Genomic DNA, 15,927 nt, shown 5'->3' on the forward strand with positions numbered 1-15,927 from the left:
TTTGAAGTAGTCTGACATGTTCTGGCTCAACAAATGATGTGAATTTTGGCGTGGGACTACCTGCAATAGACCGCTTAGCAGGGAATTGACTAGCTTTTTCTTATAACATAGTACAGGGAATAACCACAAGGAGGGTTGCAAGAAAACTCTTGGGATACTGTACAGATGCTGAGCTCCATCTTTACAGGTAAGCTTGGATAGTTGCCAAATTCTGCGAACATCCTTTTTTTTAGTCTGCTGATAGTTGTTGTTGTTAAAATCTGGGTCCCGAGTTTCATTTGTATAGACAATTCAGCAAGAATAAATTCGCAGCCGTCGCTGGTAACATTTCTATGCCACTTTAATAATAAAACATCCTTATTACATCATTCTTATAATAAAGGAGTCGTGCACATGCACCGGTACACTAGAGAGATCACTGTCAACGCAACTCGGGCAGAAGTGGAGCCAGTTAATATTTGCATTTAGCATTTGGAATTCAGATAAGCTTAAAATTATTTCCTTGTGTAGTTTGGCATGTTTGTTCTTAGCTGCTTTGGTCCTGACTCTCAGGTGCTTTGTTAGTGTGTGTACATTCCTTCTAATGTTCTGTCTCCTGTGAAGTCTGTTCTCCTTGACAGCGCTGACTCAAAGGTGGCCACAGTATAATAATAGCAGCAGCAAGGGGAAGAAAAAAGCGGAAAGACAGCTGCAGAAACTGTGCCAGCGGCGCGGGCTGGCGGAGACAGAAATATGGCAAGGTGGCTGTTTTTTCTTCTCTTTTTCCCTTATAGTGGTGCTGCCATGTTTTCAGCGGACCACATCACAGATGCAAAGGCTATATAGAGAATGTAAACACTGCACAGGAAGTGGGAAACGCATTATATTTACGTCGTTCCTTGGATGCATCCCTTTGTTTAACCCAACGTTTCTGCACAAGTACATTCTATTGCAGACCTACTAATCCTTTATTGCAGCTCTTCATTGCAAAAGTCTGTAAAGATTACGCTTAACAGGCTACAACATTTTGTCAGAAACTTTGTTCAGAAACTCAGAGTCCCTTTCAAGGCAAATCAGTTCACTCAGTGGCCATCTTGGGAATGTATTCAGTTATCTATTTCTTTTATGCAAGTAAAGTTCAGATTGAATTAACTGAGCCATCATTGGTTCCTTTTAGGGTTGTGTCGATAGACGAGTATATTGGCGATCTCAGAGGCTGAAGATGGGACAATATGAAAATAAGAGCATATCGCCCAACACTAATTGTGAATCCTTGATTTTTTTCTTCCTAAATGGATTATTGTCTAATGCACATAATGCACATGGGCTCGTGATGCAGAATGCTGTATTTTTCCGTGTTGGCACAAACACCAGTTAAAATGCATCCTTTAAAAACAAATAAAGCTGCTAATTCCACACAGTAATTTATTAATATCATGAAAGGTAAAATGTGTGCACAGACACAGCCTAAAGTAAATAAAACCAGTGTTAAGCTCATCAACAAAATTACTGACACATTTTCACGCCTTTTGCATTTGCCAAAGATGAAAAAATGCACCCTGAAGATAATTAAATACATTTTAAAACACTATTTTAAACCGTTATCATGCTAGTATTTCAGGATGTTTTCATAAGAACAGTTCTAATGTGTAATATAATATAAAATGCATTAGAATGAATGAATGTGTACACAATTTTTAAGTTATGTTGGAAAATTGTATAGTTTGGTCTGTTACCTCTGAACACGTTTTTTATATTTTGCATATTATTGGCAACTACTGTTTTTTTTTCATTGACTATTTCGTTGAAATCAAATGAACATGACTTAACGAAACAAAAGACTTAATTTAAAGGATATTTTCGTTATTTAAAGGGAAATGTGGCAAAAAATTAACAGCTGCAAGTCAGGTCACCAAATATTGCATACATACTTAAATGTACTTTTATGACATTTTGGCAATGCACAACAATGGATGCCACTTACCGTTGAGCAATACTTTTGTTTTGTGAATGTTTTTTGTTTTTCCTCCAGTTAATAGAATTATAAATAATAAATGTGAAAAGAATTGTGTGTGAAGGCAGTGTGTTTATGTCCCTCTCTGTCCCACCCTATATGTTTGGCATAGGTACACACACACCTTGTTCGGCTGTTTTTGGAATACAGTGTTGATATGTACACTCTAAAGCCTGGGTGAGAACAGGCCGTGCTTCAGACAGACAGAGGCAGCCAGGACACAAAACACATGTTTAACTGTGCTACGCTGGATAATCTATCAACCACAATGTGGAAATATCACCCCTGCTTATTCCATCACTAACTTGCTGTGTCTTTTATTTTCCAACCCTCTTCCTCTCTTTCTTCCTCTGTGTCATTTTGATGAAGAGCAGACACATTCTTCTAAACACTCTTATCCCCTGCTGTCTTTGCGGAGGTGGCACCCAGAAACACAGTGTGAGGGTAATAGACTTTCCATTGTCACAGTATGTGTGGATACATTTAAAGTATGGAGCTTGCATGTTCACCTTATGCAGCTTGTAAAATCTAGGACACAGACTCAGCTTTTCTTCTGCTGTCTCAGCACATGATGTGCATGTGTGTAGGAGGTTTATGTTCATTAAGAGTGTCTTACTGAGTCAGGAAACGTACGAAGCCTGGTGCATTGCATGAGACCAGATGGTTGATGCTGAGGAAGTTGAATATACATCGTTTTAGACAATCGATTTAAAAGTGATGGTCCTTTTGTAATTTATAAATAATGGCAGAGACATCAGCTAAAATGAATATTCTGGGTTTAATACAATTTAAAATGTTTGTTCATTCAAAAATGAAAGTTCTGTTATCATTTACTCACCCACATGTCATTCCAAATCCGTAAGACTTGCACTCATTTCAGAAAATAAACAAATATGTATTTAATTATGTACTCTCCCTTAATTGTCTTCTGAAAAAAACACAATGGCTTTGTATGACGCACAGATTTAATTTAGGCTGTTATTCACACGATTTAAATAGAGTGATATGAAGCTTCAGTATTACATGGTCTGTTTTACTTTGTCAGGTTGGGCCCATTTACTTCAATTTTTTTTTATCAACTGTATGCCATAAGTACTGTTGATTGATCTGTTTTCTGCCAAGAATCAGCATTTGAACGGCTTTAGACGTCACGATCATGATCATACTGCTAGAGGGTCCTAGTGTGTCAATGAGAACTGGTTCGATTCGTGTTTGGCAGAATATTGATTCAGTCATAGCAGTGAATTCAGCATTGCAGGTCAATGAACTGGTACCACAGCGACCCTGCTGCACTGGGAACACTGGGGAAAATGGAAACTTGAGACCCCTTTTAGGAAAACAGGAAGCAGCTGTAACAACATCCTGTTTCAGAATGATGTACAGGGAGCAGTGGCGCATGGGTGAGCCATCAGTAGCCCCAGTGCAGCCCAACAGAGGGGCAACAATGCAGCCCAGTGTGTCAGAATAGCAGTGGGGGGCTGGCAGACTGGATTTTTTTCCATTTGTTCTGTTAGGGTCAATGACCCGCAGTCAGTTGAACATAGACGCATGATGCAGGAATACAATTATTTGCTGGTTTCTTTGTTAAAGATTAGGGTTGTGAATCAAAAATCAATTCCAATTCCTGTCAATTCCTCCGCATCCTTTATTTTTTTGGTGGTGAAAAGGGGCTATTAATAATGTACTCGTCTTTGAATCATTCATTCAAGAGATTCATTCAAAAACACTGATTCTACCAGTAATGAGTCAAATAAACCTTGAGTCATTGAATCATTCCATTCATATTCTAATAATTTTTTTCATCAGAATTTTGTGAACCTCAACCTCCATTAAAAAAGTCTCAATTTATCCTGCACACAAACAGCTCTTAATGGAGTCTAGTTTTTATTTAGCCAGCGGATTTTTGTTCATGGTATTCAGCAGCAATTTTTTGCAAAAAGACACACTAAGTAAATATGTTTGACTTTTGACAATGGAATCGAAACTGGGAATTTATAAGAATCAGAAATGATATGCGGAATTGGAATCAAAATAGATAAAAATTAAAATGATATACAACCCTATTAAAGATGAAAGTTGATAGTGGAAATTGGAGAGAAAGAGCATCTTAGTAATTTGAGCTAGTGTGGCATGTGTATCTTAATGTGTGTGTTTTCACAAAAACTGCTGGGAAACGCGGCTTTGTGTTCACAAAGCTATTTTGGGAGCTGCAGTGAATGAGGAGATGAAACATGCTTTTCTCAGTGTCTGGAGGGAACATTGGGGTGAGGTGGGAATGAGATGAGAGAGCTTGAGATGAGGAGTGTAAAATGACAGTGAAACAGAGGGAGGAGGGTGCTTCTCCAATAACCTCCATCAATTATCAGAGTGTACAGCAGTAATTCATGTTTCTGGCAGCATTCAGCACTAAATGAATTGAACTGAGGCTCCACATGCACTTGCTATAGCTGCCTTTTACTGAGCTCTTTATAACAGTTTCAAACCAGCCGGGCAAGCCTTATGTGTATTCTAATATGGCCCGTCTTAACCTGAACTTGTATTTGCATTTTACTTTGCAGTTTCATTTTGAATCAGACGGATGAAAATGAGTGTTAAGGTCAAAAAGTATACCCTCATCTTAAATTTAATTTTATGAATTAAATCAGACATAATTAGATGTTATTGATTATTACATTTTAATTAAACCATTAAAATGTAATTCAGAAAAAATTTGATGTAATTAGATGTACAGTCAAATTTAGGGAAAAAAAAAAATTTCATAGGGCCCTTCAATATTTTGTTTTATTTCAATTAATTGTAAATGCTTTTTGATGAAAATGCTTTTTTTCTACTGCAAAATCTAGCTAAATTGTGAACTTGTGCACCTAAACATACTTGTACTATAATCTTTTGAAAAATAAAATGCACACGGTTTTTGAAGGATGTGGGTGGGTAAATGGGGGTGCCAGATTCATCAGACTGATTTAAACTGGTAACTCTTTTAAACAAATCAATAAAAGAGTCATTTGCTCATGAAATAGACTATATGCCATAGTTTCTATTTTTTATTTTTTTTTGCAGCTCAAAAGAACCAACTCAAAATTTAGGCACTACTTGTCAATATTTTGCTGTACACTAACTGCAAACTTAACTTCACGCTGGGAAGCACCCTAATGCCTATTGCACATATAAATGGCTAGAGCTTTTGCCAAGCTCCAATCTGACGACTTCTTCCTGTTCTTAATTAGGCCAGGTCTTAGACAGAGTAAGCTGCAAAATGCATCATACTTTGATGACTGTCCAGATTTTGGCTCTAGATGAATATAGATGAGACCAGATATAATCAAACAACTCAGATCTCATACCAGGAATTACACACTCTCACTGTTCTGCAGGAGAGGAAAAGCCGCTTCATTTACATCCTGACCGAATGATGATTGATGTCCTTGGGAGTTGTGACTTGCGCCAAGTGCGCCTTTGAGCGCTGTGTAATGGTTGATTGTTGCAAGCTACCCCACACATTCATTATTGCGCTTTGCGTGTTAGTTCCGCTTTCATAAATCCTAATTGAATCTTTGATGGAGCCTCATGGTGTCGATTTTAAACTGGTGTTGGCCTAGTTCTCAAAGTCCCCTCAGGATGCTTACATTGGGTTTGTGGGATTTTAATGATTCTCTAAAAGCTGCAAGTTCTTAAAATGAGGGTGAATCCTAAGGACAAAAGCTGAGCAGAATGAAAGGACCTGGTCTGGGTCAGGCCATCACAGACACCAGGACACTGACCTTGGTAACATTATGCAGAATTATTGTAAATCAAAAGACTTCCTGTAAATGTCCTTCTAATTTAACTTTTCTGTTTTTTCCATCACGTCGTCATTTTTTTCCCTACACAGAGTGGGTGGTGGAAGTGCGCTTCTGAAATCGGTCAGCTCACAGCGAGGGGGTGGAGGGACCAGGAAGGTCGTGGGAAACTGGCTGCAAAGAATCAATGCTGAAATGAGACTCTTACTCTACATACACATATAAACAAATGCATAAGAGCATTTCAGTAAGACACATGAGCTTCCCACAGGGCACACAGACACCCATCATTAGCCCACCTGTTGGAATATGTTGGCTGTTCTCTGTTCTAAAATTTATTTTTGTGTCCTCCTAGATATTCAGTGACTTTAAAGTGACAACATGATTGTCATATTTGTGAAGTTACTGTGTTTACTATGCATACAAATGCAGATGAGGTTCACTTGCCAGAATTAAATCCCCTAGAGGTTAGGGATGTGCGCAACGACTAGTTTGACTGTTGTTCAAATGGAAGTTTTGTATCTGACTAGTCGACTCATCTAAAAGCAAGAAACCCCCAAAAAGATGAAAAAAAAACTTTGTGTGTGTATATAATAGCCTACATTTGAAATACTTAATCTATGAATCAAACTGTCAGATCCCTCAATGAATTCCACTAAAAATAGGTCACAATTATACCGTAGCCTATGCTTTCCTCTCGTTATCATCATTTAATTAAATTTTAGGCGTTCATAAAAAAAGCACACAGTCAACCAATGCTTATTTATTAAAATCAGCTGGGGAAAAATGCAGAACAATGGAAAATCAATCAATAGCCAGATAGAATTCTTCATCTTCATATAACGTTAGCCAACATAATATAGAAAAAGTAAAAAACAATAGGAAATTATATCAAGGAATAGCATTAAAACGCCTTTTAAAAACATACTTCATCTTGTAGGCTATATCATCTAAAAACAAAATGCACAAAAAGAAAGACAGGACCTGAGGCGATTAACAATTCCTGCTAGGGCTGTCGCGGTTAAGAAATTTCCCCTGCGGTTATTATGGGTGGCTCAATAGCACGATATGCGGTATTACCGCCGTTTTTTTTTTTTTTTTTACATACCTAATTTATCCTGATTTTGCGGCATACAAAGCTCTATCCTTGAGTTATGTAGCATATATTGTTGCTTTTTTAACTGACAGAGAGACAAGTTTTAAAACATTTTTGTTTATTGTTAAATGCCAAACAGCAACAAGAACATGCGTTTTCCGAAATTTTTTTTTTTTGAAGAAATCAAAGAGTTCTAACATGTATTACACGTATTTGCGCACGACTTTGGACAGCAGCGGAAATCTAGACTGATTATCGCACCACCACTGGCCCACCAGGACAGTGGAATCGCGTTGGAGTCGATGCACTCCTCAAGCAGATAGCATGTGAGAGCTCATTATCTGCTCATGCTCTCTTGGGTATGGGCACTAAAGCGGAGGTTGTCCGTGACTTCAGCAGGTATGCCTGTTACTTTCACGGCTGTATTTTACAGATTTCGCAAAGGCTTCAGCTACTCCTAACTGTCGGCCGGTACCGGTCTCAGCTGTTCTTTTTGATGTTGGTCTGCGACCTGATGCTTGAGGGGACAGCTGCGCTGGATGACAGGGGACACTCTTACCGTTAAAAAATGCTTAACATGGCTTAATGTACTGAGACAGTGATATTAACAGACCAAACTCACTAAAAATCATACTAATAAAGTATTAAAAAAATCAGATGAGCCCTGAATATGAATGCAACTCTATAAACGTTGAGGCTTTTCCTCCCATAGAAAACCGTTATAAGAAAACGCTTAATGTGGCTTAATGTACTAAGACAGTGATTTTTAAAAACCAAACTCACTAAACATTATACTAATAAAGTATACTTTAATAGTATATATAATAAGTATATTATGTTTAAAAAAAAAAACAGATGATCCCTGAATATGAATGCAAGTCATTTAATAACACGTTAAGCCTTATGATGGTTTTCTATGGGAGGAAAAGGCTTAACGTGTTATTAAACGCGTTGAATTCATATTCAGGGATTCATCTGATTTTTTGTGGATAGTATACTTTATTAATATGAGTGAGTTTGGTCTGTTAATATCACTGTATTGGTACATTAAACCACGTTAAGCGTTTTTCACGTTAAGCGTTTTAGAATGTCCCGATGACCTCAAATTAGATGTATTGCCACAGGAACCTTTTTGCAGCAAATTTTGCATATCGGCTCATCTATATTCGCTGGCTCGCCCTTTTCATTGGGTTGAAAACCAAAATGTTCCCAAACTGGCGACGTGACATTAGGTTTTGGGACGAGATCGAGCACCTCCCATCGTTTCAGCAGGCCTATTCAAAACAAACTAAGCACCATAAAGCTACAACGGCTCGCGCGAAAATTAGTCGTAACCATATTGTATCATTAATTTATTTAACATTGAATGCACAGTGACAAATTGAAAAAAAACAAGAAGGCCACAGCCTCATAAAAAAAAAAAAAAAGAGAAAAAAAAAAGACTGAACACTGCGGTTGCCGCGGTTTCTGCGGCTGCTATCTTTCCTCTGCGGTTTGCTTGTCAATAGCGCGGTATTACAATATTGCGGTTATCGCGACAGCCCTAATTCCAGCACTTGAGAAAATGCACTCTGTGGGAACTGAAGTTGCAGGCATGCAGAGATAAGAAAAAAGCAAGCCAACAGAACTTTGGAAAGCACCTGGACACCCCGCACCACCACTGAAGTGGGTCTTCGTTAGAGGAATAGATGGCACGGATGGAATCGCAGTGAATAACGTGATTGACATTAGCTGGCTTTGGATAGTTTCTAAGCTAATGCATACATGCCTTTATTGAATATGAAGTGACATACATCCAAGTAACACACACACACACACACATCGTGAACAAACACCCGGAGCAGTGGGCAGCCATTTATTCTGCGGTGCCTGGGGAGCAGTTGGGGGTTCGGTGCCTTAATCAAGGGCGCCTCAGTCATGTTATTGCCAGCCCGAGATTCAAACCCACCACCTAGGGTTAGGAGTCATACTCTCTAACCATTAGGCCATGACTTCCCCCATTGCATTGCTCCAGTAGAGTTATTGTAAGCCAATTTGACATTACACAGTTTACACAAAACTTTTCTGTTTCTTTCTAATTCAAAATAATCCCATACCTTGCTCGTCTTTTGCATGGTCATATTTGAGCTTGCCACAACTGACATGAAGAAAACTCATGCAAGGTCTAAGGTAAAAATTTAGTTTCTGCCCAGATACACATTATTTTTTAAAAATAATGTATATATTTTTCAAATATTTTAACTTATTTAAAATGTTTTAAATATAACAATGTTAATTTAATAGTAAAATTAAATTATGGTAATTTTAATGATAATTATATTTTTTTCTGTCGTGTAATCGACTATTGTTTTCATTGTAGACTAGTAGGAGCTGTACCTTTTAGTCGACTAGACCCGCACATCCTTACTAGAGGTATACCAGATTGACAATGAAATTCAAAACAGCAACAAAAAACATGTTGATATGATCGTGTTTTATAGTTTTAGTTTTTATTTTTGTTTTAGCATTTTAGGACTATAAAAAGTTAGTTAACTATATCATTTAAAAAATGTAAGTGACATTTTAATGTTAGTGTTAAATATACCATGTATCAAAAATGATAGGCTATTTATTTAATTGTTATTTTTAGGCTACAGTATACACTCACTGGCCACTTTATTAGGTACATCTTGCCACCACCACATCCCAAAGCTGCTCTGTTTGGATTGAGATCTGGTGACTGTGGAGGCCATTTAAGTAAAGTGAAGTCATTGTCATGTTCAAGAAACCAGTCTGAGATGATTTGAGCTTTGTGACATGGTGCATTATCCTGCTGGAAGAAGCCATCAGAAGATGTGTACACTGTAGTCATAAAGGGATGGACATGGTCAGCAATAATACTCAAGTAGGCTGAGGCGTTTCAAAGAGGCTCAATTGGTACTAAGGGGCCCAAAGTGTGCCAAGAAAATATCCCCCACACCATTACACCACCAGCCTGAACCATTGAGACAAGGCAGGATGGATCCATGCTTTCATGATCTTTACGCCAAATTCCGACTCTACCATCTGAATGTCGCAGCAGAAATCGAGACTCATCAGACCGGGCAACATTTTTCCAATCTTCTATTGTCCAGTTTGGGTGAGCCTGTGTGAATTGTAGCCTCCGTTTCCTGTTCTTAGCTGACAGGAGCGGCACCCAGTGTGGTCTTCTGCTGCTGTAGCTCATCTGCTTCGGGGTTCGACGTGTTGATGGTATTCTAATTACCTTGGTTGTAATGAGTGGTTATTTGAGTTACTGTTGCCTTTCTATCATCTCCAACCAGTCTGCCCATTCTCCTCTGACCTCTGACAATAAAAAGGCATTTTCGTCCACACAACTGCTGCTTACTTGATATTTTCTCTTTTTCTGACCATGCTCCATAAACCCTAGAGATGGTTGTGCATGAAAATCCCAGTAGGTCAGCAGTTTTTCAAATACTCATACATTCCTGTTTGGTATCAACAACCATTTCACATTCAAAGTCACCTTTCTTCCCCATTCTGTTGCTCCAACTTCAGCAAGCCGTCTTCACCACATCTAGTTGCTGCCATGTAAAGGCTGATTAGCAATCTGTGTTAACAAGTAATTGACCGGGTGTACCTCATGAAGTGACTGGTGAGTGTTTATTCCATTGTTGTCTGGATTGTTTTTTCCATTTATGTTTAGCATTTTCAGTTTTTTTATTTATTTATTTTTTTTTGTAGGTTTTATTAAAGATAATGCTTAATAGGTGTTGAAATATGAATTTTTCATTGTCTGATTATGATAAAGGTTAATTCTTATATGCTTAATACAAATTCGGTGTTAGTACATGAGATTTCTATAACATGAAAAACTGAAATCCTGTTTACCTAAAACACATACTCAGATTTCAACTGGAGACAGAAACCGTTTCCTACCATTTACTATCCATTGACAGTCAGGTCAGGTCACGTTTATATAGCACTTTATATTATACAGATAGTTTCAAAGTAGCTTTTCAATAATAAAAAGGAACATAAGTGTTAATGTTGTAAAATCAATTAATAATGAAAAAATTGAATTTAAGCTATATAGAAGATAATTGTGTCTTTTATTCAGCTCAATTCAGTTCAATATTGTTAACAGTTCAGATGAATAAGTGACAATTGTGCAAAGTGATCAGAAATATGTTCAGTTCATCTACTTTATAAGGAGCTCTTCAGAAGGCAGTAGTTTCATTTTCTATTCATATTAAGCTTGTTCTATTCATATTCTGTCTGTTCAAAGCTGGCAGTAAAATTTGCAACTGAAAAAGAAGGAAGATAAATACTTCTGTTAATTGGACATGTTAAGCAGACATGGCTATCGGCCAGTAATTTAAAATACTGCATTTACGCCACTATACGCTTGATAAAACAATCCAAGGTAGACATACTGACCTGGAAAAGCTTCCATATGAGTTGACTTAATTCGCCACCCTTGCTTTTTCAATGTACGACTCTTATTGACAGGGAAATATATCTGATCTGTCTGCTTACGTGGCAGATACCAGTGCATGTATCTTGATTCATATCAGATTTATTTCCATATATAAATAATGCCTGAAACCGATCTGATAATATCAGCATCCATTTGTTTTGTTTTTTCCCCTGCTTCCACAATGTGGGTCATATACAATCTGTCACACGGGAGCAAAAAATAATAATAGGGACACTTGAACCATGTAATGTAAAGATGTCTAAATATTGATAGAATTGCCTCCGCCTAATGCTAGGCCTATCACTCCCTGTAGCTGAGCCATGATTTTTTTTTTTTTACTGCAAAAATTAAACTTGCAAGTTGAAATCAACTGGGTGCTCATCAAAGCTACATTTTTCAGTTGTTTGGAGCCAATCATTCAGACATCGAACTCCAGACATGCATGCATTTTCATGAGAAGCAGGCTCTGCATTGTCTCTCCTCAGAGTTGCGGATGAAGAGCATGGATAATGACTGGGTGTTTTAGTTTCGTCTTTACTGCCTTCATTTTTTTTGTAAATGAAATAAAGGCTGCTTTCACACAGTATTCATGGTTATTGAGCCTTCTACAAACACAAATATCAAGAAACTTAAATTACTTGTAACAATACAAGGATACCATGTTTATCCTGCCAACGTTTGAGATTTATTTTAGTACTAAAGTATAATAGTAGCTTCAGACTAAAGCTCTTGGAATGTCTTTCATCACTGTTTTTATCGAGGTTGCAGTTTTATAATCAAGCATGCTATCGAGTTCCATAATGAAAAATAATCTAGCAAATCTATTTCAATTGAAGAGGTGAAGCAAGATTGACAAGGGCTTTGGCTGTAATGGTTCATTACCGATCTGTCACTCCCATCATGTCTCTTGTGATGTTACAGATTGTCATTTTGAATGAGCATCACAGACAGCTGTCATAGCCTTGTGTTGATTGGTTCCATCTGCTCATGGAACACCTAATAAAAAAAAAAGGTATGAGGTCTCAAATAAGTCAGGTTTCTCCAAACAATATGATTTATATGTGATTACAGAATCAGTTGTTCAGTCAATCCTTGTTTTTTTCTTTAATACCCAGGTTTTCATATGTTTTCTGTGTGGGTAGCAGATTGTGTTAACCTTCCTCAGATCTCAGACACTGTGGTCTTTTCAGGGTCACCCCATGGAATATATGAAGCAACCCCCCCAAAGGCTCTTGTTTCCTCACTATTCTTCATCTGGTAGCCTTTCAAAAAGTGGCAATGGAGGCAATCCCCAAGGGTTATGCATATATGTTAGCATTAGCTTGTGTTTAGTATGGGTCTCTTGAGAAATTATAGACTGTTGTTATCTTATATCAGTGAGCAGAAGATGGAGGCAAAGCATGCATTGCTTTGTGTATGGAGATGGACACAATAAAGAATAAAGCAGGGTCCCAAAATCTACTTAAACAACATTTAAGACACCAAATGCACACACACAGTGTAAAAACTGTTTGTACTGTAAATGTAAACTGCTTTGTTTGGGCCAAGTTGTGGATAAGGCAAATCGTACAATATGGTGGATGGGTTTAGATAGGGACGTAAAATATCGATTAATTCCATGATTGATTGTCGTTTAAATTAACGATCAATTAATCGATTAATCGTTAACCATAATGCTGCAAAATGCATCTATTGACAGGATGTGCAAAAGCCACAAAAACACAAAACGCTTTCTCACTTGAATTAATGGGGTTTTAGTCTGAATAAAATGCTAGTAGCAGGATTATAAAATGAATAGATGTGATTATGATCATTTGGTAAAATCAAGAGAGTGCGCCATACGTTTGAGGTCATTTTATTTTGTTGACTGTTTTCTGGCACGGAGGCCGCTAAACGAGCCTCCTTAAATGGTTTTGTGGTGCTCGTTGTTGTATTTTAAAACACAATTGCAATGTTTTCAACTGACATTATGGCATTTAAAATAAAATGATCCCAAACATAACTGTGGCGCGCGTGTGACTGCGCAGCCCGTTAAGTGAACTGCTTGCATCGGCGCTGCTGCAGCAAAACACTGTTGCTCACATTAATTTGATCATGCTGGATTCTGTTCTAGAAAATGTCAGATTTTGAATTTTTGCGCTCCGGTAGGCCTAGCCTATTTGTTTTAAAAAAATCCAACATACAGTGCATTAGATCATGACAGTGCATGCATGCAGACGAGGATGAGTAAGCGCTGGTTTGGCTAGATTTATTTGGAGATTACTGCTCATGTCTCATTCGGCACAAATCCAAATGTTTCCATATTCGCAATGTATTTGAATTTTAAACTATTATTTATAATGTAAACTACTTACACATTCGCACATAGACGGAAAAGATGATCCTATTCATATGAGCAAAAACTTCATTGGCATAACAGCAGAGTGGACCGGTATACTGGTCTGTTTAAACTGTTTTAACCTTTAAAAGGTTTAGTTGACTATTTTATTTTGATAATGAACAGACTGCGATGTAAGTTTGAATCGCTAGAATATACATGTGCTCCAGGCTCCGGAGCGATCGAAACAGCTGAGACATGAAAATAAAAAAACTTTTTCGCAGGGTTAGGAAAATGTTAGATCGTGACCATGCCTCTGGATGCCGTTCGAGATATAGCCTTCATTTATGTGGCTTTGTTCTGGTTTGCCAGTTTCTTTTCCTAAATCTTCATTCTAACCCTCTAATTTTGCAGGTTTATTTTATTATCTTTCACTTTTAATCGCATCTCTTACTGTGTGTGTTAAACATGGGTAGGGAAATGGAAGATTTCATTAATTAAGAATTCGTTCTATTTATTAATTTGTTCCCTTATTTCAGTTAAATCATGGGTTATTTAGGGTGCAAAATTAATGAAACACGGACAATTGCCACAAATTAATAAGTCATAGGAATGAATTAACAAGTTGTAGGAAAGAATAGTATATCTGTCACTGTGTCCCGCAGCCGTGCAAAGCGCAGTTATCTGATGAAATGACTTTACTACATTTCTATTGCTTTTCATGTTGAATAACTTTGTGTTGTTTCTATTTTAATGTATTTTTAAAGTTTAAATCATATTAAAAGTTTAATTAGTACATTGTGAATCAACTATGATGCATTTATATATGGTCACCGTCACTCACAGCCGCTCGTACGTGTTTTGCTCACGAGCCGCATGCAGCCAAACATTAAATCGGTTAACCGACCATCGAGAGCCTTAATTGATTGCATCTCTTATTGACAATTAACCGATAATGGATTAATCGCTTACATCCCTAGTTTAGACAAATATATTGTAAATATGCTTATTTCATCAAATACCTAAAAGTTTTGATATAATGCACCCTATTTTATAAATTTTTACATAATATTTGTGTATATAGGCTGTTTTACGCTGATGAGATGCTTTATGCTGATTGTGATATATATTTGTATTCTAATTAAAAGGGTTGTAAAAAGGTGGAAAATTTCCAGTAAATTTCAGAAATTTTCCAGGATTTTTTGGAATATTGCAGGGATTTTTGAAAAGTTTCCCCAATTAATAACATTGATAGCATAGCAATATCACACTCTACTTGGGTCAACCTTTCTGACTCCAAATCTAAATTTACATGACTTTACCAATTGTTGTGATTTTCTGGATAAGGATTAAGGATGAGAATGTATGTTTTTATTATAATTGTTATTTGCGTGAATCAAATACCTGGTACTGTGTGATCTTCAGCCTTTTATTTATACGCTTTTCCTCTGTAACCATAAATGTGTTCAAGTGAATAATGCCTAGTGTTTTATAATTGGTTCAGATCTTAGAAGTCATGTAGTGTATTCCAGTCTTTAGAAGACACAATACAGCTGACTACAGTTGCTCATTTGGCAGGTGCTCTTATTCAAATTCACTTGCATTGCATTCAATATAAACATTTATTTGTTCATCCATTCCCTGAGAATCGAACTTGTGACTTTGGCGTTGCTAACGCCATGCTTTGCGTTATCTAACATTGTATCTAATATTGATCGTCATGATCATTTTCTTTGATAATAGAGCATGATCGACTCTCACCATATATAAACTTTGTCATATATAAACAGGAGTCATGGATTTGCAGGCTTATTTGCTGCTCTCTTAGATGTCCTCTGAGTGTTTGAGCCCACAGTGCACACCTGCAGCCACTATTGTTCTATTGTAATGTGAAACGTTGTGCAGCTGAGCGTGGGGGCCGTGTAGGCACTGTGGGCTCTTAATTAACACACATTTGATCATTGGCACTGCTGAAAAGACCCAAAATGAACAAAAACATGTTTTGTGCTGTAGTGTAGTTTTAGTTGTATTTTAACATGGAAATTGGTCTTTGTTCTGTTTTGGGTCAGTTTGACTGTCCTTTCCTCTGTTGTGTGTATTGATCAGTGAACTGCTCAACTAGAACTGTTCTGTAAATAAGACTGAACTGAAGGGCATGAGTACATTTATAATGATCTGTCTCTTTCTCTGTTACAGATGCCTTTGTCAACAGTCAGGAGTGGACACTCAGTCGCGCCGTACCAGAGCTCAAAGTGGTGAGTCCTGGCACTGACGTTTAAAATT

At 37.3% G+C, this 15,927-nt stretch overlaps 1 protein-coding gene across 4 annotated transcripts in view; it reads left to right on the forward strand.

Moving 5' to 3' along the window:
* agap1 (ArfGAP with GTPase domain, ankyrin repeat and PH domain 1) overlaps window positions 1-15,927 on the forward strand; it is a 200,456-nt gene that overhangs the window by 93,343 nt on the left and 91,186 nt on the right. For all 4 annotated transcript variants that reach the window (XM_059571349.1, XM_059571350.1, XM_059571347.1 and 1 more), the window contains exon 2: window positions 15,841-15,899. In XM_059571349.1, the coding sequence (XP_059427332.1) occupies window positions 15,841-15,899 (59 nt within the window). The remainder of the gene's footprint in view (window positions 1-15,840; window positions 15,900-15,927) is intronic.

Source organism: Carassius carassius, chromosome 17, assembly GCF_963082965.1.
Source record: "Carassius carassius chromosome 17, fCarCar2.1, whole genome shotgun sequence".
NCBI lineage: Eukaryota > Metazoa > Chordata > Actinopteri > Cypriniformes > Cyprinidae > Carassius > Carassius carassius.